The sequence below is a fragment of the Dermacentor variabilis genome, chromosome 6, assembly GCF_050947875.1.
Source record: "Dermacentor variabilis isolate Ectoservices chromosome 6, ASM5094787v1, whole genome shotgun sequence".
Taxonomy (NCBI): domain Eukaryota; kingdom Metazoa; phylum Arthropoda; class Arachnida; order Ixodida; family Ixodidae; genus Dermacentor; species Dermacentor variabilis.
In genome coordinates, this window is record NC_134573.1 from 121,197,005 (window position 1) to 121,223,621 (window position 26,617).

The 26,617-nt window shown below is 42.8% G+C and overlaps 2 protein-coding genes across 2 annotated transcripts in view; both read right to left on the bottom strand.

Moving 5' to 3' along the window:
• Positions 1-18,317, bottom strand: part of LOC142586278 (uncharacterized) — a 33,669-nt gene extending 15,352 nt beyond the window's left edge. The window contains exons 1-5 of the mRNA XM_075697526.1: positions 18,091-18,317; positions 17,601-17,632; positions 17,124-17,247; positions 12,200-12,266; positions 11,301-11,420 (exon numbers count right to left, since the gene is read on the bottom strand). Coding sequence (XP_075553641.1) covers positions 11,301-11,420; positions 12,200-12,266; positions 17,124-17,247; positions 17,601-17,632; positions 18,091-18,164 — 417 coding nt within the window. The 5' untranslated portion in view covers positions 18,165-18,317. The remainder of the gene's footprint in view (positions 1-11,300; positions 11,421-12,199; positions 12,267-17,123; positions 17,248-17,600; positions 17,633-18,090) is intronic.
• Positions 1-26,617, bottom strand: part of LOC142585134 (uncharacterized) — a 211,287-nt gene that overhangs the window by 54,358 nt on the left and 130,312 nt on the right. The window lies entirely within an intron of this gene.

Below are 26,617 nucleotides of genomic sequence, written 5' to 3' on the forward strand. Positions count from 1 at the left end.
TGAAGCTAACGGACGAGGCAGGGCGTTACGCAGAGCAACTTGCACGACAGAACTGGGACCAGTTCTGTAACTCCCTCCAAGGAACGCTGGGCACTGTGAAGACCTGGGCCATACTCAGACATCTACTACAGGTTTTCCCGCTCAATTTAATCCAAGCGCCAGTCAATTATTCTAAGTGCCAGTGATCTTACTCCGAGGGCCAGTCAATTTAGTCCGAGCACCACTCAGTTTAATGCAAACGCCAGCCGAAATAATCCAAACGCCAGTGACTTTAATCCAGGCATAACAGAATTCAAGAACTTTTGAATTTCAAGACTTCTGAAAATTTGCGAACATATTATGAGTTAACACCTTGAAAATGAAAGAGCGAGGTGATAGGCCAATAGCTTTCCTGCCACGTAAGTAACGACAACTTTTGGAGGTTTTTATTTTCTACTTCTTTATGAGAGCGACATAGCACATGACAATTCTCGAAATTAGTTGAGAGGTAACGTCAGCATGAGTACATTGAGTTAATGATACACATGCGATTTGGTCATGGCTATTAAACGAAACAATAAAGAGTGATTCGATGATAATCATTAGGCCCTCGCCGGGAGGCTTCGGTAACTAGCGAATGCGATTCACCATTCTACTACGTTATCTGCAGCCTCCAATCAAGCGCCTTGTCATCGGTACCACTAAAACACTGCTGAATAACATATAACTGCATAATACGCCTAACTTATATAGTCGAGTCACTAGTGAGCACAAGTGAAATACAATGCGCAGTTTGGGGTTCTGGGTGTTTTGTGCAACATGACGTAATGTATATCAAATGAAATGCGATGAAAAGAACGACTCACTATGCCTACTACAAACTCGTATGCTTAAGTCCCTGGTGAATATTATTAACTTATTTTACTATCACTGAGGCAGCTTTCCGTCGTGAGTGCCGTCAGTAGTATCAATCAAGCTGCAGTAAGATGAGCACTTTTGTGTTACCACTGCTAACTGATACCGCCGAGTTTTTAGTGATCACTAGCGATAAGCTCTGTTCGGTGTTCTTGTACTTTTATGCTGCATGGCGTCATGCATGTCAAATGATAAGTAATTCGAACGATTATCCAAGATTAATAACCTCGAGATGCTAAGGATTAGTCACTAGTAATCACAAATCCCTTGGTTCGGTACGACGGCGGTAGCCACCATTCGTTCATTTTGCCACAGGTATGAATGTGTTTCCCTAAATACTTTCTTCTGAGATTGTTGATGTGATCGAATTACTGGTGGTCAATGGTGACTATGTTCACTTTAATTTTCTCGACTACTAACAAATCACAGCTTCATGGACAAAAAATGAAAGGTTGCTGAAAAGGTGATTATGTTATAACAATTATGAAATGAGAAGTTTGAGCCGGTAGTAAATATCAATAATTTTTTTTACTATTACAGCGTCTACTTCTACGCGCTGCAATAAACCAGCAATAATTTGACGAATATAAAAAACATCAGCGAGTCGTTAGCAATAAATAGTGATTTTGCACAGTTCTGTTTGTCGGGTATAAACAATCCTTCACTGTAGGGGTATCTCATGAAAAGTCGTTAGCAGCGTAATAGATTATGCTGTGTAGGATCTCATATGGTTTAGTCCCTGGAGATGACAGATCACATCACATTTCCCGTACGTCGCACATATGTAAACTGCGGTAATACGCCATGAAGTGAACAGGACGCTCACGGTGCTTTACAATGCGTATGGTAGCTGTGATGCATACAGAACGTTTTCGCAGGTCTGATACGTTCAGAGAAAGGCGGCCCATTTGACGGTTGGCTGTTCTAAGAAATTTCTTGAAAAGGCGAATGATGGGAATGAGTAAAAAGGGCGGCAACAAATGACGAAACGCCCAAGAGGACTTCAATGGACACATAATTGCTCAAGATGTAATCGGCAAGAACGGCTTTACAATAATTAAAAGAAAGCCTCACGCCTCTTGAGAAGCAAGCATACCTGCGTGTACTACAATTTGCGTTTTGTTTTCCTTCGCTTAAAGAGGGCCCTAATAATAACAGGGTAAAGGATGAATTCCGAGGATGGTTGCATTTGTTTTGCTTTGATGTGTTTTTGCATACATTATTCCTTTCAGAGAGAGCTTAATTTGTATATATGGCCTTGCTTATCGTCATCTCTCTCAGTCATTGCTTGTGGACATTAGTCAGGTCTATCGTAGGGGATGCACTCTTCTTGCCAATATTCCTGTATAGTTCTGTTCACTGTGGTGCGTCCGCTGGATGCGCGCTAGTGAAGCAAGGGCCAGGCGTTCCTGAGCTTCATCACTGGCCGACAAGAGTGGCGAATCTTGAACTGCGGGAAAGCTTACTCTCGCGACCCCCATGAGCCTGCCACTTCCGTGTTTCGATTTTAAGAAGCCCTTCGAATGGCCACAATCAATTTTCCCGTTTGAGTATCCCAGTTTCGCTTCCGGTCTTTCCCATATGCTACTTGCTAGGCAAAAGTAAGACCATCTCTATATACCATAGGCTCGCAAGAAGCTGGGTGGGTTTTGGAAAAGCTAGACTTCCGAGCATCAGAGTGTTTTGATGTCGCAGAGAAAAAGTTCAAAGTAATTTTTATTCATCAGCCTAATAATTTGTGCTAACGCGTCAAGTTGCACCAGTGAACGCATGGAGGCGAAACGAAGCATGGCTGATATTTGTCGAATGTGTCTCGCTCAAATTTCGCAGAAGGTTCAAGATAGTGAAACCCATTTTTTGCAGGGCGCGAGCAGACGGCCAATGAAGTTGCAGTGGTGTCTGGGGTGTTACCATGATTGTCTGGATATTGTAAATGAAACACTTCGCTATATCGAGTAATAAAGGCCGTAAGAGCTTGCGTCTGGGAATTATGGCAGCTTTGTACAAAACATAAATTCTTGAACTAATGTTCGAGAGGAAAGACTACCATTCTAAGTAAAGAAGACTACATGCAGCTGATTCTATCAGGGGGCCAGCATTTCCGTGCAGACGACAGGCAGATGACCAGCGTCAGGCGTTGTGCGATCATCGTGAGAGGCGTGCCTCAGCTTTAATGTAAAGGGAATATTTTGAAAATTTGGGCCATGGAAGCAGGCAAGGTGCGAGATGCTGGACGACAAAGAAAGATGCCTGATGAATAAAAGACCAAGTACGCTTGCGTTTCTGCCGTGGATCGTTCCCGCATCATCGATGCGTACCGACGTGGTGGTGACTTGAAGCGATTGACCCAAACACTGGCAATAAATATAAAGACTGCGCTCAATCACCGCAACAGATCGCGAAACAGCCAAGAAACATGGTGGCTTGTCAAAAAAGCTTGGCCAAAATGTGGTCAAAACCCTGCGTGAAATTCTAGAAAAGAAACCATCCTTCACGCTAATGCAAATCAGAATGTCTTTGACAGAGAAGCTTCCCGGTACGTAAATCAGCAAATCGATCATCGATCGGCTTCTCGATGGTCATTGTTATACACTTAAGTTAGTTACTCAGATGCCGGTTGACCGTAACCGTCAGTATGTCAAGGAAGAACGCCGCAAGTTCGTTCAATGGCTTCAAAACGAGGGTACCACAGTCACGCGGTACTACATTAACGAAACTAATTTCAACATGTAGTGTGCAAGAAGTTTTGGCAGAATGAGATGAGGCGCCCCAGCTATTTGTCTTGCAACCAGCACAAATGGCGCGAATATGAATGTTTTGGCTTGCATGTCTGCAAATGACCTTCTGCATTGGACATTAGTGGACAAGATCCACTGAGCTGTATTGAACGAATTTCTCGATTATCTGTCCGAGAAGGCTCATCATCAGGAACCTGGCCGTGAAGCTATTTTCTTGTTTGAGAACGCGCCAGCGCATCGCCGGGCTGAGGAGCTTGTCTTGGCCACCAATGAGCACTCAGTGAAGCAGCTTCCACCCTACAGCCCATTCATCAATCCAATCGAAGAAGATTTTCGATGTTCAAGGTTGGTGTGAAGACTTTTCTTGCCGAACGGCGCGACCGGCTTTTCACGACACCACTGGGTATCTCCAAGAAACAGCATCGCCGGGCACTGTTGGTTGAGACCGCGGTAGAGTCAATGCAGCACATCCTACGAGTAGAGTGCGCTGCCTACGACAGGCACAACTACACTTTTGTGCAAGCTGCCCTAGAGTGCCACGATATGTGAAAACTCCTAAGTGCTGCACTCAAAGGAAAGTCGATAGCCTTCCAACAAAGTGCGTTTGGTCTATAATAATAAACTTTTCCTCTCACAGATCTACGCATAGTTCTTATGGTCAGCATTTGCATGAACGATTCACAGGCGTCGCCTTTGCAACGCAATCAATTGCTTCATAAGAGTTTAGAGGCACTTAAACATACTAAGCTTTTGTTCTAAATTTCGAATTAGCTCTTTTGCACATCAATCTTCTACAAGCCAATTGATGAAGCGTTGCTTCTGCTACGTTAACATTCTTGTTTCCATTTATTTCTTCAAGTCAACTGGTGCCTCTTGCGCTGTGCTAGAGAAGAAAGGCTTAAGAATTCAGAAAGTTGTCAACTACAACCTCACCTTGGCTTCTTTGCGTCAATTCGCTCAAACATGTCAATTCCTAGTAGTCACAATTGAAACACCTTTTGAGAGTACTTTCATTTTATGTCCATGAAGCTGTTATTGGTGGCTAGTCAAGAAAACTGAAGTGAACATAGTCACCATTGGTCACCAGTATTTTGACCACATCTGCAATCTCTGAGGAAAAATATTCACCAATGGCAAAATGAACGAATGATGGCTACGATTGTCAAAGTGATTCGTGATTTGTGAAAATGATTCCTATTCACTAATATTTAGCATTCACAGGTTTTAAAAATTCAATCACCCTTCGAATTATCATTTGACATTCATGACAATATAATCTCTAATTGTGAGAACGCTGAACTGAGTTTATGACTAGTGATCACTAATCACTCTTTACTATCAGGTAGCCATGGTAGGACAAAAATGCTAGTTCAATAACATTTTGATCGATATCAATGACTACATGCACGATTGATGGCTGCCGCTGCCATAACAACGTGACTCGTGATCACTAGTGACAAATGCTTAGCACCTCCTAGTCATTAAACTTGAATTGCCATTTGACTCAATTTTAATTTCATACCCGTGACTTTAGGCTGTAAGAAGTACGAAAACAAAGAACTGAGCTTCTCACTATTGATCACTAATCACTCTTCACTATCAGGTAGCAATGGTAGCAGTACAAATGCTCACTGATCATAAATGATTATAATTGGATCTTTGTTTAAAGGAGCTTTCCTTTCACATGCATGACGCTATGCAGCATAAAAGTACAAGAACACCGAACAGAGCTTATCGCTACAGATCGTTAATGACTCTGCGATGTCAATTAGCAATGTTGACTGATTAAAACTCTCATTTATTCACACTTTCATTTATATCATTGGCAGCGTGCATGAATGAGCGCTGTGACCATTACACTAATCAAAGTGATTCTTCATTACTATAGTGCATCAATCTTAGTATCTCCTATAGTTATTAATTTATATTTATTGAATCGCCGTCTGAATGACATTTCATTTGATATCTATGACGCTATTCTGCATGAAAATTGGAGAACATCGCAGTGAGCGCATCACTAGTCATCACTAAAAACTCGGCGGTATCAGTTGGCAGTGGTAACACAAAAGTGTTCATCTTGCTACAGCTTGATTGATACTACCGACGGCACTCACCACTGAAAGCTGCCTCAGTGATAGTAAAATAGGTGAATAATATTCACCAGGGACTTAAGCATACGAGTTTATAGTAGGCATAGTGAGTCACTCTTTTCATCGCATTTCATTGGATATACATGACGTTATGTTGCGCAAAACACCGAGAACCCCGAACTGCGCATTGTATTTCACTTGTGCTCACTAGTGACTCGACCATATCAGTTAGGTGTATTATGCAGTGAAATGTTATTCATGAGTGTTTTAGTGGTATCGATGACAAGGTGTTTCATTGGAGGCTGCAGATATCGTAGTAGAATGGTATTCGCGAGCGACCGAAGCCTCCCGGCGAGGGCCTAATGATTATCATCGAATCACTCTTTATTGTTTCGTTTAATAGCTATGACCAAATCGCATGTGAATCTTTAACTCAATGTACTCATGCTGACATTTCCTCTCAATTAATTTCGAGAATTGTCATCTGCTGTGTCGCTCTCATAAAGAAGTCGAAAATAAAAACCTCCAAAAGTTGTCGTTACTTACGTGGCAGGAAAGCTATTGGCCTATCACCTCGCTCTTTCATTTTCAAGGTGTTAACTCATAATATGTTCGCAAATTTTCAGAAGTCTTGATATTCAAATGTTCTTGAATTCCGTAACGCCTGGATTAAATTCACTGGCGTTTGGATTATTTCGGCTGCCGTTTGGATTAAATTGAGTGGTGCTTGGATTAAGTTAAGTGGCGCTGGAATAAAGATCACTGGCACTTGGATTAAATTGACTGGCGCTTGGATTAAACTGTCTGGCGCTCGGAATTAATTGTCTGGCGCTCGGATTAAATTGACTGGCACTTGGATTAAATTGAGTGGGAAAACGTGTAGAACCAACCCAGAGCAAGAGAGAGCTAGCACACGATGGGCGGAGTAATACACAACTTCGGAGTCACAGACGATCAGCTATTGTGTGCCCTACATAGTTGATACATTGGCCAGCCGATACTCGGTGCATAGCCTGTGGCTGACTACGGCGGACTGGAAAGCAACGAGCTCAGCCGGGACAAAACGCGTTCTTAGCTGACGCGAACGATCGCAAGACTCACTCGAAACGCTATTTCGGGCAAGGACGGAATCACCTACAAGTTGCTACTTAACCTGGACGATACAACTGTGCAGGCAATACTTGGGACTATTCGATATGCACTGGAGCAGAGAGACCTTGCCCCCGGAATTTAAGCATTCCGAGATTACGCTGATACCAAAGCCGGGAAAAACGCCCTGCCTGGAGAACCTAATACCCATTTCGCTGACGTCTTGCCTCGGAAAACTGATATCACGCCTGATCTTAGACAGGCTACAGACGCATATCGAAGAACATCAACTGATGTCGAACACGATGTTGGGTGTTCGGCCCAACTTGCCAAGGCAAAACGTGCTTTTGCAGCTCGAAGAGGAAGTGCCCGAAAGCGATTCTTGCACTAGACGTAAAGGGGTCCTTTGACAACGTGGGGGATGAAGCCATACTAGCAAATCTCAGTGATACGTATTGCGGCCGACAAACTTACAACTCCGTGAGGGCTTCCCTCACAGATCGTACAGCCACAATAGGGCTAGAAACTGTGAGGTCACAGTGAGTAGACACACATACTAGAGGAAAGCTGCAAGGAGCAGTGCTGCCGCTGAGAATCTTCGACTGGACCATGATAAAACTCCTAGCCACCTCGAGAAAATACCGGGGATCAGACATGCCTTGCATGCAGACATCACAATATGGACGGTCGGAGGGTCCATAGGAGAACAACAAGAATCACTGTAGCAGGCAGTATACGTCGCAGCAAGATACGCGGAGACATGCAGACCGCAATGCGCCTGGAGAAGTCGGAGCCCCTCATAATCAAGATGCGCTCGCGAGGATGAGCAACAACTCATGTACCAACCACCCACCTGCGAATAGGTCCTAGAGAAATCTCCAAGGCGGACAGAATTCGTATCCTCGGCTTACACTTACAAAACTGCGGGGTAAAGAGAAGAGTCAACACGGTGCTTATAGTGTCGGTAAAATACTTAAATGGCCGGATTTCTACACCATCGGCATTTCAGCTGTATGAAGTTTTCATGTTGTTAATTGAAGGAACTTCGGTGACGTCCGATGCTCCGCTACATAATGCATCACTGTTCGATGGACCAAGAATAGTCTTATGTACGTTCGAAAGTGTATTAAAATCAGTGTACAAAGTTCCTGCTTCCTGTTCCTGCTTTATTCATAAAGAATACTAAGGATAGCTTCCCCTATTATTGTTCTTTCACCTTGATTAACTTCACTTATTGTTCCTCTGCTCTGGACCTCGGCCAATTAGAACATTCAATTTTTTCCACAAATCACTAGTGCGCCCTGAACATGAAGAAAGAACTGGAAAATAATATGCATCACTGCATTCTCTCGTCTGTGTATTTAATTTGTTACGAAGTTTTTAAATGTAAGTAGACCTGTTTCACCGCAAGTGCACATGTATTTCTTCAATAGACAGTCCCTCTTTTGAATTTGCTTATGAAGCTCACATGTTACGCATACTTTCTTATAATTTTTGTTTGTACTAAGTTTCTTGCAGTTGAAGTTTGTTTTGTGAACGGATAAGAAAAAAAACATCAAAGCGTTGTAAGTTACATTTACATCAGAGATAAAGTGTTCCCAATGTGCTTGTTCTATATCCATGCGGAAACAATTAAGCTTATCTGTCTGATTAGCTGATGGACAGCATTGTTACATTGCACCGACTTTGTACGATTAGTGTCTATTTTACAGCATATTAGCATGTGGTCATTTACGCACTGTGTTAGCCGTGGTAAGAGAACTGATTTCCAACCTAGCCAATAGCAAGTCTTTAGCAGTTGCTGAAGTAGGCATCACACGAGTAGGTGAGAAAATAAAGTTCAAGCAACCCTTGCTTCAAAGCAAGTTCTGAAATTCTACTTTGCTGGTAATGTTCCGAGAATTAAAATTAAATTCTGGGGTTGTACGTGCTCAAACCACAATATGATTATTAGGAACGTCGTAGTGGGGGGCTAGAGGTTAATTTAGACCACCTGGGGTTCTTTAACGTGCACCCAATGCATATTCCAGGGGGATCTTGCATTTCGCCTCCAGGGAAATGCGGCCGCCGTGGTCGAGATTTGATCACGCGATCGTGTGCTTAGCAGCACAACGCCATAGCCGCTAAGCCACCACGGCATCTTTATATCCCAGCATATATCAATGTTAGTCGCAACCATTGATTAAATCATACCGATTTTCATTTACATATAACAAATCGTGGAAAAAAATTCTGGTACGCTACCACCTCGAGGCCGATCACGGGCACTTGTCAGAGTATACTCTGCAAGCATGCACACTATTTCATAACTACTAAAAGCACAAGAAAATTCCGCAAGTTATTATACAAAGAGCTATCTGCGAGTAGACTCACACCGTCACCTTTTCGTTTGTATCTGTTCACATGTCACTTGCTCATATCAGAAAGCTTGAAAACCTCGAAGTCATTTGATTGTTATGTTTCAGTAAGCATAATCACGGTAAAGCATATTCTTAAACTGTTCAACAATCAAGTTCAGCTCTCCCTATTGTTTGCTCTCCCTATGGATGCAGGCCATACATCCCAAATCCTCGACGGTGCTTTAAGTGTCAGATGTATGGGCATGGATCCCAGACATGCCGAGGAAGGCAGATTTGCGCGAAATGTAGCTCGAATGATCATCCATCGGACACTTGCGACTCATGTCCACATTGTGTGAACTATGATGGAAGCCATCCAGCCTACTCCAGGACGTGCCCTAAATGGAAGAAAGAAAAAGAAATCATTGCACCAACAGTCAAAGAAAATATAACATTTCACGAAGCAAAGAAATGTCTTTCGTACTTAGATCACACAAGCTTTTCCGAGGTGGCGCGACGGGCGGCAGCGTCACAAATGCCTCGGGAGTCTACCGCGGTCACTGATAGTGGCCCGGTAATCACTCCACCTGCCCCCTGGTGGCAGCAGCAAGGGATGCTCCATCATCATCGAAGGTGGGCCTGCAGACCTCGGTTCCTTAGGTCCCAAAGCTAAACCGAACTCCACGGCCTGGGACGCAAGTTTCAGCGACTAGTTCATGGTCCTCCAGAACCTCAGAGAAGTTCATGGAGGTCGATCAAAGAACGCCGGCATCATCGACGCCGAAAGATCAGCGCTCTCAGAAGTGCGCTAGTAGGGATAAAATTCTTGTAGCTGCTCTGAGAAAGGGACCGGTAACCTAAACGGTTACCGCCCTTGTATACATATCCATGTGTCTTTACTACGTGCCCTTGAACACAGACAACAAAAATCTTCCTTGATATGGCTATACAAATAATTTAGTGGAATACCAGGGCCCTATTTCGCAATCTAGATGATGTCAAACATCCACTAGAGGAATATCAGCCACGACTGTTCTGTGTTCAAGAAACACATTTAAAGTCGACACACAAGAACTTCTTAAAACAGTACATAGTTTTCCGTAAAGGCCGAAATAATGGTAATTCTCCTTCAGGTGGTGTGGCAATCATAGCCCAAAAGTCAGTAGCATGCCAGAATGTATCACTCCACAGTTCATTTGAAGCAGTGGCTGTTCTGGCCATATTGTTCAATCAACTTGTAACTATTTGCTCCATATATATATCGCCTGATGAATGGTTTGACACTGCAGAACTTGAAGAGCTGATTGACCAGCTTCGTGAACCTCATATAGTATTTGGAGATTTTATTGCTCACAGAACATTCTAGGGTGACTCAAGATGTGATGCGAGAGGACAGGCAATAGAAAAGTTCATTCTTTCATCTGGAGCCTGTCTATATAACAAGACAGAGCCAACTTTTTACAGTTCAACCCACAACATGTATTGATGCATAGATTTAGCCATAGGGTCAGCATCACTTCTTCCATGCCTGGAATGGAGAGTTGTTAGTAATCCATATGGGAGCGATCACTTCCCAACGCTCATACAAACAACAAAGTGGCACGATGGACAAGCTTACCCCAAAAAATGGAGACTTCAATGTGCAGACTGGTCGAAATTTAGAAACATGTAAACTGTGCCTGGAAGATATGGACCACCTAGGTGTAGAGGAACTGGCCAGCTAAATCACTGAACATATCCTATTTTCTGCTCGAAACTACATACATCAGTCCTGTACAGATAAAGTCAATCCAAAACCGTGGTGGAACATACTGTGAAATTGCAAAGAAACGGCAGATCACAGCATGGAACAGATTTTCACGCTACCCAACAACAGAAAATCGAATACATTTTAAGCGGTGCAAAGCAAATGGCCACCGTATGCGCCAAATATGCAAAAGAGAAAGTTGGACACGCTAAAGATCATCAATAAACTCATACACGGATGTTAGCAAAGTATGTAACAGGGTACGTAAAGTAAAAGGACAACGTCCAAATCATTTCCCTCTCATCACTGGCTCTGGTGATACAATAGAAGATCAAGCAAACACTCTTGGTGAGCACTTTGAGAGAGTATCAAGTTCGGAAAATTATTCCGGAAAAGGTCTTACACAATAAAAGAATAGCTGAAAATATTCCTCTGCGTCCAAACAATTCACCAGAAGGATACAAAAAACCATAACATTCCATGATCCTTGCCCTAGGCTCTTGTGGCACCCCGGCTCCAGGCTCTGAAAGAATAACATGAAATAATCAAGAGTCTGCCTTGTGAGACCTTAAACTGCATCTTAGGTATTTACAATAAGATTTTTGTAACTGGTCATATAGCTTCATCTTGGAAGGAGGCAATAGTCCTGCCTATACTGAAACACGGCAAAGACCCTTCCTTAGTTAACCGTTACAGATCAATTCCACTCACTAGCTCTTTACTTAAGGTATTTGAAAAAGTGATTACCCGTCGCCTTGTTTACTTTCTGGAATGGAATGGTGTATTGAACCCTCACCAATCTGGCTTCCGAAGAGCGAGGTCTACAACCGATAATCTTGTTTACCTTGAGCCGTATATATGTGACGCATTTGTACACAGCCAATACTGTCTATCTGTATTCTTTGATCTTGAGAAGGCATATGATACTGCCTGGCGATGCGGTATTCTGCAAGACCTGTCGTCCTATGGAATTTGTGGTAGTGTGCTGAACATTTTGCAAAATTACCTATGTGAAAGGAAGTTCCGCGTAGGAATTGTCAATGTACTATCGCGAACTTTTGTTCAAGAAAATGGTGCACCACAGGGAGGAGTGCTGAGTTGCACACTTTTTATAATTAAAATGAACTCTCTGCGCTTTGTTATACCATCCACGGTGTCTTATTCTGTCTATGTGAACGACATCCAAATCAGCTTTAAGTATTGCAACCTGTCCGTATGTGAACGCTTGATACAGTTAAGAGTTAATCGGCTCGCTAAATGGGCAGACGAAAATTGGTTTAGATTCAGTGCAGAAAAGACTACCTGTGAGCTGTTTTCCAGACGAAGAGGGTTATGTGCTGACCCTTGCATTACGATGAAGGGGAGAAGCCTGGTAAATAGAAAAGTATAAACATTTTTGGGTGCAATCTTCGATGCTATGCTAACCTTCATGCAGCATATAAAACAGTTGAAGCTGAAATGTCTTAAAACTCACCAGTCGTGGGGAACCAGATAGGTATTGCCTCCTATCGCTTTAAAAGTCTTGTGTTGTCACGCATAGACTAACGATGTATTGTTTACCAGTCAGTTTCAAAGAGAATATTTAAGCTACGCGATCCTGTCTCTCACTTGGGTATCCACCTAGCACTTGGTGCCTTTCGTACGAGCCCTGTCCAAAGTCTCTATGCAGAGTCAGATCAGTGGCCACTGGATTATCAACGTACATATCTCGGAGTCACCTATGGAATAAGAATCATGTCGCAAAAACAACATCTATGCAAAGCACACATAAACGATCAATCCACAAATCAGTTGTATTTAAACAGGCCTTCACACACCCCGCCGTTCCCGTTAGCAGTAAAATCTGTTGCGGAAAAACTCGCAGTAGTTTTCAGATCTGCAGGAAACCGACTACGATGAACCCAGTCATTCTTGGGAGCAATGTCCCGTCACCTGTGACTTGTCCTTTACAGAGCCTAACAAAAACAGTTGTCCAAGTGTCTTTATCCAGTAACATTTTTTGGCCCTTGAAGAAAAGTATAGATCTGTGGCATTTCTCACTGATGCTTCAAAATCTACAGCTTCGTTATCATGTGCAGCCCATGGCCCAAACTTCTCCAACTCTAAAACCTTGCATAACCATAGCGGCATCGTTACAGCGGAAGCGTACGGTATTCTGATCGCTGTTGAGTACATATTACAGCACAAGATACAAAAGTCTATAATATACACAGATTAATTAACCGTTGTCGCAGCCTTGTCCTGTGGCAGAGCAAGCCGAAACCCTGTATTAAATCAGCTGCTTAAACACATTCATGTAGCGTATAAACAAAACCTTGCTCCTGTTGTATGCTGGGTGCCAGGCCACTCTGGGATCGCAGGCAATGAAATGGCGGACAAATATACTAGAAAAGTGGCTCATCGTGATACAATTAATGTAAGCTGGGTACCTGGTGTAGACATGAAACCTGCGGTACAAAAGGCGCTGCGTAATCATTGACAAGCTAAATGGGACAGGGAAGTTAAAAATAAGCTGCACCTGCTTAAACCACAGTTAACCAAATGTTTCCCACTGAAGCTTGATAGACACACCGAAGTCACCCTGGCACGACTTAAAATAGGACACACTTATGGCACACACAAATACCTCTTGACTGCAACTGACCTACCGACGTGCACACGCTGCGGTGAGGACCTAACCGTCCTACATGTTCTCATAAGATTTCCTGAACCTCACTGAGTGCGAGTGGCTCATTTCACGGATCTCTACTCACACCATATACCACCCCATCCCTCGATGTTCTTATCAGAGGATGCGCTTTGTAACTTTAAAAGAGTGCTTAATTATCTTGCACAAGTTAACTTTCTAGACATCATCTCATTCCATCCTAACCATCAGATTGTGCCTCACAGGTGAGGTACAATCTGATGCACAAAAGTATGTCTGAGCTCTCGCACTTCTAGCGTAAGCGAGAATGGTACAGGAAGGGATTCAGACAATCCAGAATAATTCAATATGTGTGCCTGTAGCCAATGCATTTAAGGCCTTATATTTATTTTAGGAATTATTTTAGAATTGATGCACTAATATCTATATATCCGTATTACATGTAGGCCTCTATACAGCCTTTATTTTAGGTCATAGTATAAACTCACAATTTTGCTAAATCAAAACACATGTCCTGGTGCTCTTTGGTCTTAGATGCCCTTGCTCCAATAAACTTCAATCATCAATCAGTCAATTCCAGACTACTTCCCCGTATTTCTGGCTGAATGTCTAGCATTAGCGATAGCCTTAACGAACTAAATTCATCAATATCGACGGTAGTCATAATAGTGGATTATTTATCTTTGTGTACATCACTCACAACAAATAGATGTAGTAGTACTAACCTCTTACGTACACTTCATTTTCTAGTGCATGCCCACATAAATTTAATTAGATTACTTTGGGTGCCTGGTCATAAGGGATTACACATGAATTACTTCCTACATCAGCTTACCTTACTACTGGTAGATTCAGGAGATATGTAATTGAACAAGACTTTTTGAACACAGTTGTAGCAAATGTTTCAGAATATCAACACCTATTCCTCTAGCGCAAAATTTCCCGTCACATTGCAAGAACTGAAGTAATTTTTGCCCGATTACGCTGTAGAACACCAGTATTAAACTTTTATCGTCACAGGGCTGGTCTGGCACCCGCCCCCATGTGCCTAATCGATGCAGAAGATGAGACCATAGATAATTTTTTCTTATTCTTCCTCCGTTTTTCTCCTTCAAGGAAAAACATTTTAGAACTAACGTTCAGGCAACTTGGTATAAATTTTTCCATTCTAAATATTCTTTATCTAGGAGCCTCCTCTATTGGAAACTACCACAGGGATGTTTGTTCAGTCGTGTAGGAATTCACATTTGTTGCAAGGCGATTCTGCCAAATTCTTCAAACATTATTCTTATCCATTTTCACATGACACTGCAATAGCATCCAAATCTTGGCCAATCCCCCGCAGTCGGCATACGCCATCATAGAAGGATATCATATTCTATCCTATCCTATCCTATCCTATCCTATCCTATCCTATCCTATCCTATCCTATCCTATCCTATCCTATCAACTGGAGCTGTTACCTTTGTACCAGCTTGCGCGCTTACCACATATTTTTTCCGATGTAAACAATTGTACATACGTTTTTGCACGGGGCTTCCTCTCCGTAAACATATTTAGGAAAAATTAGGAGAGCTGTATGGGTAATTTGTAGTCAACGTTCTAAATGGCTGGGTTGGATGTGCTTTTTGCAATAGATTACGCGTGGAAGTGGTACAAAGCGTTATTAGTGTCTTAGCAGTGTAAAACTTAGACCACTGCTTGATAGTATTACGACAACCAAGGTCAAATATTGCGAACATAAGGGGAATACTATGCGAAGTTTCTGTGCGATATTAAATGTGCGTTAAACAAATGCGCCTCTTGTAAAAGTTTTTTCTATCTTATACAAGTGCTAGAATGGGTCTCGTTTCCTTTATCAGCTACGTTTCCTGCATTGCGAAGAGAATTCTGCGCTTTAGAAACTTTATACTTGCGAAAATTGGGTGAATATTAAACGAAATGTGCCGCGAAGTTTCAAGGTTTCTGGTTTATTTAGAAGCCTTGCAAATGATTATTCAACACTCGCTTTATTGCTTTTTATGCGTGATATATTTAGTTCGCCTAGCTTCTTCCGCGCACTAAACCAGGAAGCATCTTTATGCTTGGTGTGAGTAAAGACCGGGTAGTTGGGGGTACGTGTAGGAAAGTTAAAATCGGTGTGTAATTGAGCCCTTGGCGGTAAATTAGGTATGGAAGAACTCTAGAGCGGCATGAGTGCGTCCGACGAGAGGGGCTGAATTAAGCCCTCTGTCCTGGCACAACTACAAATGCCACGGAGAAAAAGTTTAGCGATATTGTGTGGAACGTTGTGAACGCGAAGTGTGTGTTGATGAATTACTGGCTTTTTCGAAATTCCTAACTACAAGTACCCGAAAGCGTCACATCTGAGCAAGATTTCAAAGAGAGGAGGCATATACTGGAATCATCGTAAAGGAAACTGAAACTCCTAAATTGTAACTGCCGGAAAGAAACAGCTTCGCTGGAAATTGGCTTATAAATCTCCAAGGTCGGGCGCACTTCTACTGTCGTTTTTTTCTTGTGAATATTGCTAAATGTTGCAAAAGTCTCGTATAACGATGTATTTACAATATTTACAAGAGAGACAACCATGCATAAACAAGATGGCTGTCGAGGCCGATTCCACCTACGCACGTCAAATCGTCCTTTCCTGACTGGCGCCACTCTTGGTTGCGCCGTAACATAACCTCCGCATGTAAAGGCGCCATCTCGGCGCTAACTATAAGGAAGGTGAACTCGCGGCAAAGTGAAGCTTCAGCCGGGAGACTTGCACGACATCCGCGGGGACACGCGAGCCCAGCGGAGCGATCTCGTAGTTCACATCGCCAAGCTGACGCACTATCGCGTAGGGTCTTGTGTAGCGCGGTAGCAGCTTTTCAGACAAGCCGACGCGGCGAGATGGGGTCCTAGGAGGACAGCGGAGCCAGGAGGAAATCGAATGTCCCGAATCGGCTGTCGTACCGGATCTTCGGCGCTGCCTAAGAATCAGTGAGCCGGGAGCCAGAAATCTGGCGTGCCGCGCGAGCGCGGGCGAAGACATCTTGAACATATTCAGTGGGAATGCTCGTCGAGGAAGGAAGCAGTGTGTCAAAGGGCAAAGAAGGGTGGCGGCTGAAGAGAAGGTGAAAAGGTGAAAAGCCTCCCCCCCCCCCCCTCTCCACGAACTTCTGGAAATTCCATAAATTAAACACAGCACCACCCAGTTCCCTCAGAAGGCAACCTCTGCAGGACAAATTGGACAGACACATATTTTAAACAAGTTTTTGCTGTTGACAACAGAAAAGTTGCACACGTTAACTCTTGCACATTAAGGCATTTAGAAACACCTATAGTAAGCGAGCGTGGCTTAATTAACCTTTTAATACATATTGACACTAAAAGGAAGCCGTGCCGGATAAAATACCTAATATATGTTTCTTAAGAGGTAATAAAAGTTTCAGGAAAATACCTGTGCTTAATCCTAAATAAATTAGTAATAGCATGCACATCACCACATAACTCAAAAATCGAGAAAATGTTCCGAGTACACAAATAAGCAAACAAAGTGGAAGGCTCCAATTGCAGACCCATTTCCCTTACCAGCAGCGTCCGTAAACCCCTAGAACACACAGTCCTGAAACATATGACCACATACCTGGAAGAAGAAAGCACCTTGTCCCTTTGCCAACGTGGTTTCCGTAAAAGGCTGTAAACTGTGACTCAGCTGATGGAAATAATTTATGAGTTGTCATTGAGCATCGATAACCAAAAACAAATAGACCTAATTTTACTAGATATTTCGAAAGCTTTTGGCCGTGTCTCGCACAAAAATGATTAGTAAACTCGAATCAACATTGGCGAGCAGTCGTGTCATTAAATGCATTAAAGAGTACCTCACTAGCCGATCACAGTTATTAGAAATTCACCGTAGGGCCTCGACATAATGTGCTGTCACATTTGATGGGCCTCGGAGTTTGGCTCCTGTTATTTTTGATTTTTATTAATGAATTATCATGTAACATACACGCAAAATTACGTTCGCCGACGATTGTATGTTACACTAAGAAATTAACTCACCTGATGAATGGCGCACATATTGTTTGATGACCCTTAACGTTAGTAAATCCGCGGCCCCAACAATTACCAGGAAAAAAACAACAACACAGGTCTAGGTTTCCGTACACTACGAATAACGCCCAACTAACTCGAGTTTTAGAGCATCAATACATTTGTTTACTACTATCCTGCAATCTTAGATGGAACTCTCACATTAACAGCATCACATCAACTACCCTAAAGCAACCTCTTCTTTCTCAAAAGATCCATTCTTTAGCGCCAGCTGAAACCTAACTGTAGTCTTCAAGATATTCGTTAGAATAGTTATCGATTATGCTAACATGGTTGCGACACACGAAACATAACGTTAATAAACTAGAAGGCATATAAAAAACGGTTAGGTTGAATTTAACAAATAGCAACTTCCATAGTCACTCGCCCAATTACTAAAAAGGGCTGGCCTTCTTAAGCTTTGAAAACAGCGAAAGTAGCACGCCTAAAATTCACGTACCAGCTTCTTCCCAACCAGGTGAATATTGACACTACTAGATGAAATTCTATAATGTTAGTAAGGCCTACACGCATCAAACACTCTTTGAAACTCCCTGAATACACGCATCATTCTAACTGCGCGAAATATTCGTACTTTCCTACAGGGATACGGGATTGGAATAAGCGTGACCCATTAAGTGCTAACACATGCTCGCTAAACCAGTTGACAACGATATTCGAGGAACATTTACTTACACTGCGTGACTCAGTCACCTTAGAAAAGTTTCTGAAGCTGTAACTGCAACTAAACGATTCTTTATTTTGTTCCGTTTATTTATTTCGTTGTATTGTCATGTGTAGCATATGCTGTATATTGTAACCCCTGCATTGTACTTATCTAAACCAACTGATCTTAACTTTTTTTTTTATATATACTGCGATTGTCCTATTTACTGTTGTTCCTGTCTTAATGCATCGTCACATAACCTCTCGTTTCTGCTGTCATTTCTAGAATCCACATATCATTGTTCAAACCGGTATTCTGTGTGACGTACATTGTTAACATATTTTTGTGGTATATACTTGAGATGTACTTGGTGTAGCACCTTTCCTGCTTTTATCTCAAGTGAGATTGGCGGTATTTCTACATAAATAATAATAATAGTTACATCACGTTAAGCATCTCATATGCTTAAAACAAACACAATTGAACGCATTGCACTTATTACGGACTACATATGGATTCCAGCATGGGCGTTGGATCTGGATTACTTTTCTTTGTTTTAAGCAAGTCATATGTATATAGAAACTATACCTTAAGAAATTTCAGCTTGTTAACGCTTGAGGAATTGTATAACGGAAGAGCTAAGCACCTGAGGACATGGGTTTTGATCAGCAGAATGTTGTTTTATATTTACGCTAAGAAAATTCTGATTTTGGACTTGTCTCGTGTTTTCTGAAGGTGAATTGGACAGAAATAGTTTTTTCATGCTAATCAATATTGTCATTGAATTTGCGAATTGAAATTGCTCATAACATTCTTATTCAGGAGGATAATGTTACCATGGGAAAAAGTGATAAAAGATTGTGTAACTATTATGCGTGGATAACTGCTTGTAAGTGAAATTAAGAGTTGTTTATGTCAACAATAGCTTCAATTGCGCACCTCTAAATGAGTTGCCCTACCACGTGGCTTCCAGCGATTGCAGTTGTGCCTCGGCTTCAATGCTGCGTAGATTCGAGTTCACTTCGCATGATGTTTTGCAGCTTAATTACGAGATCGGGTTACTGACTATGGCAGCTGTTGTTTTTATGGAAGGATATTAAACGCAACTGAAGACAGTACACGAAGCGTTTCAAAAGTTTACAAGATGCAAATCAACCAACTAGCCAGACTGACCATTTTATCGAAGATAATTAAAGTATATAATGTGCCTAATAGCGCCAACACTTATAAACTTACACTCCAGAAAAATGTAGACACTAATTAGAGAGCGTCATGCTACGCGAACACGCAGTGAGAGTGGTTGCTTAGTGGCTATGGTGATGGGCTGCTAAGCACGAAGGCACGGGATCGAATCCCGGCCACGGCGGCCACATTTCGATGGGGGTGAAATGCGAAAACACCCATGCACTTTAATTTAGGTGCACGTTAAAGAACCTCAACAGGTCAATATTTCCGGAGTCCCCCACTACGGCGTGCCTCATAATCAAATCGTGGTTTTGACACGTAAAACCCCATAATATAATTTAGTGAGGGTGACAGCCAGTGAATGAAAATGCAGTTCAGCCGGAGCGTAGTAGATGATAAAGGCTAGTCTTCCCAGCAGACGTCATAGGTGAGCCGTTCGCAGCGCCACCATCGGTCGCGCCCGAGGCCAATAGACGCATCAGCGGTCGGATCTTAATATCATCTGAAGGTTTAGGTTCTCTGGTCCAGAACTGTGTTTATCACTGCTAAATGTTCTACAGCGTAAACTGTTATGAACTCATTCCAATAGCCGTTTCGGTTGGCGATGTTGTCCGCTGCCGCCGCCGGTGTCCGTGACTGCTATCGCCAGACACACCATAGGGGATTGGCCAAGAAATGGACGGATTGTCTGGAGGCAGTAAAAAAAAAAAAAGATAAGTAGATGTATAAAAAGTGCTAGAATTGAAAACATGCAGGGCATACTGGGTATGCCAATTAATAATAATAATAATAATAATAATAATAATAATAATAATAATAATAATAATAATAATAATAATAATAATAATAATAATAATAATAATAATAAGCATCGTATTGTGCCACTTGTCATGCGATGTGACGCGCCTCGCGCAGCGTCGATACGTGCGTACTTTACCTTGCAGTTGCATAATATTACACCAGGTGGCACGTCATGTATCACTTGCATAGGTAGCCGTACAAGGTAGTTCGTGTATCATTTTAAGTATGTGGCTCCTACCCATTATGGGATATTGGCCAAGGAATGGATAGATTGTATTGAGGAAAAAAAAGAAAATTAAGGAGTTGTATACAAAAATGCTAGAATGGAAAAAAAAAATCACCGACGAATGCGATACTCCCTAATGCGAAATTTGAGCGCAGCGCTATACGTGTTTTTATTTCTCGATATATTGGATGGCGCGGGCAATCTGTCTCGTACGGCACGTTGCAAAGGGAGCGTAGTGTGACGCGTCCGCCTTGCTAAACTGGCGATCGCGAGAAGCAGCGCTTGGATGACGCGTGGGCGCGATTCACAGCAGCCGCCGCAGACAGACCTCCGCTCATGCAGTGCTTTGTTTCCATTAGAGTGTACTATAGCAGGATACAACTTAAAAAAAACAGCAGTTGGCAACCAAGGCACACGGACATAACTGAAGCAGCGCGGCGTTGTGTTACTCCGCTAGCCAATCACTGAAGCAAATAAAGCCGTCGTCATGCGACGTTTTCAAAATGGCGCCGCACTTGGTGCCTCCGGAGCGTCTGCTCTTCTTGAAGAGTATCTTCATAGGTGGAAGTGATGAGTGTGCAACAGACATGGACAAAGTGTGTGGAATCTGAGCATTTCAGTCTTCAAAAGTCCTCGGTACAGTTCATTTAATTGCTGAGCGCGTTTTACTCGTAAAAATTTACTGCCAACTGAAGTGAAACTTGAAAGCAAATAGTTGCAGCGAAGCGAACGTTTTATTTCAGTTCAATAAAGAATTAGGCTCTCGCCATGCCCCTATAATAAACGCGGGAAAACGTATAAACTTACGCGTTTATAACTATTTTTGCGGTTAACGCCTTATTAAGGTAAGAGGAAAAGTTTGAAGTACGAACTATTAGCAGCCTCGCGGAGGAACAGTGGCTGGCGTTTATGAAGGCGTGGGCGCGGCTTCACTGCATACTTAAGTTGGATCCGACTATAGAAAATGGTCGAGCGGGCCGCACCATAGAGTTTCATACAATAATTATTGTGTGAAACTCTATGGAGCGAACGGCGTTATCCCGCTGAGGCGCCGCGTGTGGAAAAATTGTGCGAGGGCACTGCGAGCGAACTGTGTTGGGGAGGAGACGCGCTTCGTGGCAGATTCAGCGTAATTTCGCTGCGGGTGCTGGGACCGATTGCGCGCGTACGTTCTTATAATGGTGCTTTATTTCAACTGCAAATATATGCATCGAACTCGTGGTTGAGTGGTAGCGTCTCCGTCTCACACTCCGGAGACCCTGGTTCGATTCCCACCTAGCCCATCTTGCAAGTTGTTTTTTATTAATGAAGTGCCTGCCGGGATTTATCGCTCATGGCCAACGCCGCCGACGCAGACACCGGCACAGACGCCGACCACACCGGCTTTTCTGCGACGCGAGCTCCTTAATGCTGTCGCGTTAATATATATTGACACGTTTTTGCTAGGTATACATATTTGACGTATGAGTTATACAACATGGCGTCTTCAATTCTGCTGTCGTTGTCAAGTGCGTCGACTGCTAGCGAGCGCGCGTTCGTTGTGCGGACGCTAGCGAACGCCCAGATTTTTCTCGCAGAAAGTCCGTGCAGTAAAACTTCTAGTGATTTTACTTGCTTTTCTATGCCCGCGACTCTTGGCAACCGGTACCAATTGTAGCCTGGGCCAAGTGAACTGCCACATTTACCATTGCTTTCTAAAAGTAGCACCTAATTTTCGCCACAGAAGCTGCCTATCTGCAACATGAAGCTATGTAAAACATATTTATTGATATCGTCTCAATTTACGCGCGCTTCTTGTTGGGGGAATATTGTTCAGCGAAAATGATCAAATAAGATTATATTATAGTGAAATAACCCGCGTTTATTATCTGCGTGATGCGAAGAGATGCAGATGACCAATGCACCTTCTAGGTAACTCTGAGAGTGCATAGACATATTTCTCCGCGACACATGTAAGAGGAAGATCGAATTTTCTAAATGCGCTGATTGAACAAGGGAAAGCTCCTCGCCGGAATAAGCATGTTCCCTTTAAAAGCCGCACCAGCCGCAGGTGAACCAATCGACTTTCCGAGAAACGGAATCAAGACATTTATTATACGCTACTATGAACAACAGTGTTAGGGAAAATATATTGCTTATGTACTCAGAGTGAATAAGGGAGACCTGGAAGTCTTTACCAATGTAATCTGTGCGGCGTGTCTGGCGATCTCCTTCAACGTGCCAGCGGACGAAATGAAGTAGAAACGTATAGTCTAAAGGAATGGTACTTGCTATTCAGATCGTATTCGACTTCAGAATTCACTAATAAATATTATCAAACAGTCGCTTCCGCTCGAATATAACGCATAGCAGCACTTTTGAAGTCTCGAAGGTGATGGGCCGATGCAAGTGAAGACTTTTATTCCGAATGATTTTGCTGCTGGAGAGCCATGGCTGTTGCGCAGAGGCACACCAGTTCATGAGATAATTAACGCACATGTGCTAATAGATAGATAGATAGATAGATAGATAGATAGATAGATAGATAGATAGATAGATAGATAGATAGATAGATAGATAGATAGATAGATAGATAGATAGATAGATAGATAGATAGATAGATAGATTCAAAACGCCTTAAGTTCGCAAAGAATGCTTCGCATTAAAACAAGGCGCATCTGCACATTACTGTGCCTGTGCGTTTCTTGGCTCTCTGTGACCCTCCGTGGTTGCATAGTGGCAATGGTGTTGGGCTGCTAAGCATGAGGTAGCGGAATCGAATCCCGGCCACGGCCGCCACATTTTGATGGGGGCCGAATGCGAAAACACCAGTGTAGTTAGATTTAGGTGCATGTTACAGAACTCCAGGGGGTCGAAATTTCCGGAGTCCCCCGCTATGGCGTGCCTCATACTCAGATAGTGGTTCTGGAATGTAAAACCCCATAATTTTTGTTTGAGTCTCTATGTTCCAGGGCCACCTTTTTCTGCCTCCTAGCCTCGATGTCGCCTCGCCTCACCTGGCTATCAGTGTGCTTCCTGGGTCGCCATTTTACACACTCACTCGCCATTTTACCATTTTACATGTCACTGGTCGCCATTTTACACACTACACAATGCCGAAGTGTTTCTAAAGCAGCAGTGTTTCTAGGGGCACAAACACTAGTGCAATTTAGTTATCCACCTCTACCACTTCTCTCTGGATGTCGAACGTCATCCCATCTTGGTAAATTTTGTTTCTAAGATGTCGTGATATATGTGTGCGGGTATGTGAAAAGATTATCCAAATTTTCGGAAAAGAATTAACCGAATTCCCATAGGCAATACTTGGAAAACATGTCCCGAAGAACGAACGGCTGGCAAAACAAACTTGCCCACAGAACGAATTAGGTTTGTTCAGCGAGGAACCACTGGACTTTTGTTTACTGCTTTTGTTTGTTGTCCTTGAAATAAGGTCACACCATCAACGCTGGCCGTCCAGTCGTACAGCGCCTCATCGCGGCATGGAACGGCGAATTAATGTTACGAATGCGTTCACAAAACACATTCGTGTGCGACCACCACATGCTGAAGTTTTCTTTCCTGAAATTACAATACAATCCACTTTTCTTCGAAGCCCGTTCCTCGGCTGCGTGACTTTACTGCCTAAGGTCGCAATGCTTTGCCTGAGTTTTTCTTTTTCTTTCTCTATTTTAGGCTCATAGTTTCGTACGGTCCCCCTTTTGCTTTTCGGCGCGTTTCATGCAGTTGGCGCCTTCGTCACCGTCTTTTCTATTGTTAACACTTCGCAACAGTGACTTCCTGCAGGTGGACCTACCGAGATGTGGCTCTTACACATTATTTCTTCGAACGCCTTCGAAAGAAAAAAAAGCTTACGCCATAAGAGACGTAGCTTGTAAGGAAAAAGTCGATTGTTTTCGTATATACTCCTCGCCTGTGCTTAAACGCTCACATTTCGCCTTTAGGCGTCGTCTGGACACGCTGCATAACTTAAATCGATGTAAGATGTGGGCTGACGCCTGAAAAAGCTGTGGCCGTCTCTCTTTCTTTCCACATGTTTCTTTTTCTTTCTTTACTCTTACACTACCAATAACTTATGCCTTCATAGGACTACAAATGACAATGTTGGTATTTCCAAAAAATGAAAAAAAGAAAGAAAACATTACCCAGTTTTCAAGAAAAGAACACACAAATAGTGGAAGCTTAGGTGTATTTAAATGTCGCCACGTATTCGTTACGTTTGAGGATTTCAGTGAAGAAATTATCATATTTAATAATCCGGGTTAATCTTCAAGAGAAACTGACGACAGTGACATACGCGGTTTTTCTTAAAGTTAACCTGTGCCCAAAGCACCGCATACGTGTTCTTCCACTTTCCGCCCCCATCGCGATGCGGCCTCCGCTGCCAGGAGCGGAATGGGCGCACTCTCTCTTGTTGAGCAGCAAAACGCCATAGCTCAAGCGTCTGGATATTTGCCGGTAGAGTTAGTGTGATAAGTACACACTTCTGAATGAAGTTATGTGCAGTGAGTGTGAACGAAACAATGGTACGGAAATGGAGCAAATGCTGGGACAGCTTGAACGTGATGCGCACGCATTACATTTCGGCAGCGTGGTGACACTGAGGACGTGGACAGATGATGATGATGATGATCATCATCATTATAATTATTTATTGCCATCCCCTTTAAGACGGATCTGCGACAAGCCTGCTTGAGCTAATCAACTAATCCATAGATACTTATCCTTCTAGCATTTTGTCTACGTCTCGTTTTTTTTCTGTCTTCTTTAAACAATCTATATCTACTTTGTATATTTACCAACGCCCTGTAATAGATCCGGTCTTCTCAACTTCTTTCCTGCTTTTTTTCCCCAAATCTCAAAGCGTATCTTGCTCATCTTGACTGCTGGCCGGTTATTGCTAGATGTCTCGCAGGGCGCGCATGCCATTGTAATGTGGCGAGGTGCGTCCGCATTTTTGCTGCTCCTCGCACATGCCGCGTCCTGTTGCGAATATTTGTTCCGGTTTGTTCTGGTATTTAAGCAATCAGCTTCGGCCTCAAATAAGAAGGCACTGCCATTTGTGTTATCGTACATATTTTTTTCTTATTCCTTTCGTGCCAATCTTGCAAGTCTCCATGGTCTTTCTTGTTTCCAACATTTGCATCCAATTCACTATCTATATTTCTCTCACTTTCTTTTCGATTACTTCTGGCTGTCTATTTAGCCCTAAAATTAAGCGGTACCTGGTTGCCAGCTTTCTTAACCACTTTCTCCATTCTGTTTCCACGCTTCTGAGGTACAGATAGGTGTACACAATGAAGTAGTCGCCTATTAATTTTCATCCATATTCTTGTGTCTTTCTCCGAAACTAATTTTGCACTGCGCTTCTCTGACTTCAAAAGAAGCCCAACACATGCCTCTTTGCACTGCCTCATTTGTGGTATTACCGCGGGCCACGCGACCAACGAGCTTACCAACCTTTGGTTAACTTCCAACCCCAACAGTGTCTGATTTTAAGCACAAGATGGCAATTGTGAACGTTAGCGCTCGCACCATTACTCCTTCCTAGATTCCTTGCACCAACTTCCGTTTATTGCAGGCCCGAATTGCTCCGTGTTTATTTCTGCATTGAGCTTCCCCTTCATTCTTAGATTGCCTCACTGAATGTTCGAATAGGTATTTCCTTCAGTTGTGTATACACTAAGATAATTATATTTTTGGAAAATGGGTGTCACTTTCTGCTGAATTGATGCCATGACATTACTTTTCTCTTCATTACATATCATGATAAACGTAAGGCCTATATTTATTGCTTCCTTGCCGCACATATTCGCAAGTATCTGTAAGTCTCTTGTAGTGTTGTCCGGTAGTAGCACTTGGAGTGTATAACCGAAACGTGTTTCGTTCCAGTTGTCGTTTTGGTTCGCCGAAGATGGTTGGGTTCCGGTTCATATCCGAAGCGAGAAATTAATGGTTCAAAAAGGTTCGAACCCGTTCAAGGTCATTTGCATAACCGTAGAATATTTACAGGAAAACAGCGAAATTTTGTCTTGTACAAATACTCGACGCTGCTGCTAAGCTCCACTGCACTGTTGTTTGTTCTTCAGGCCACAGGTAGTTACGAAAGGG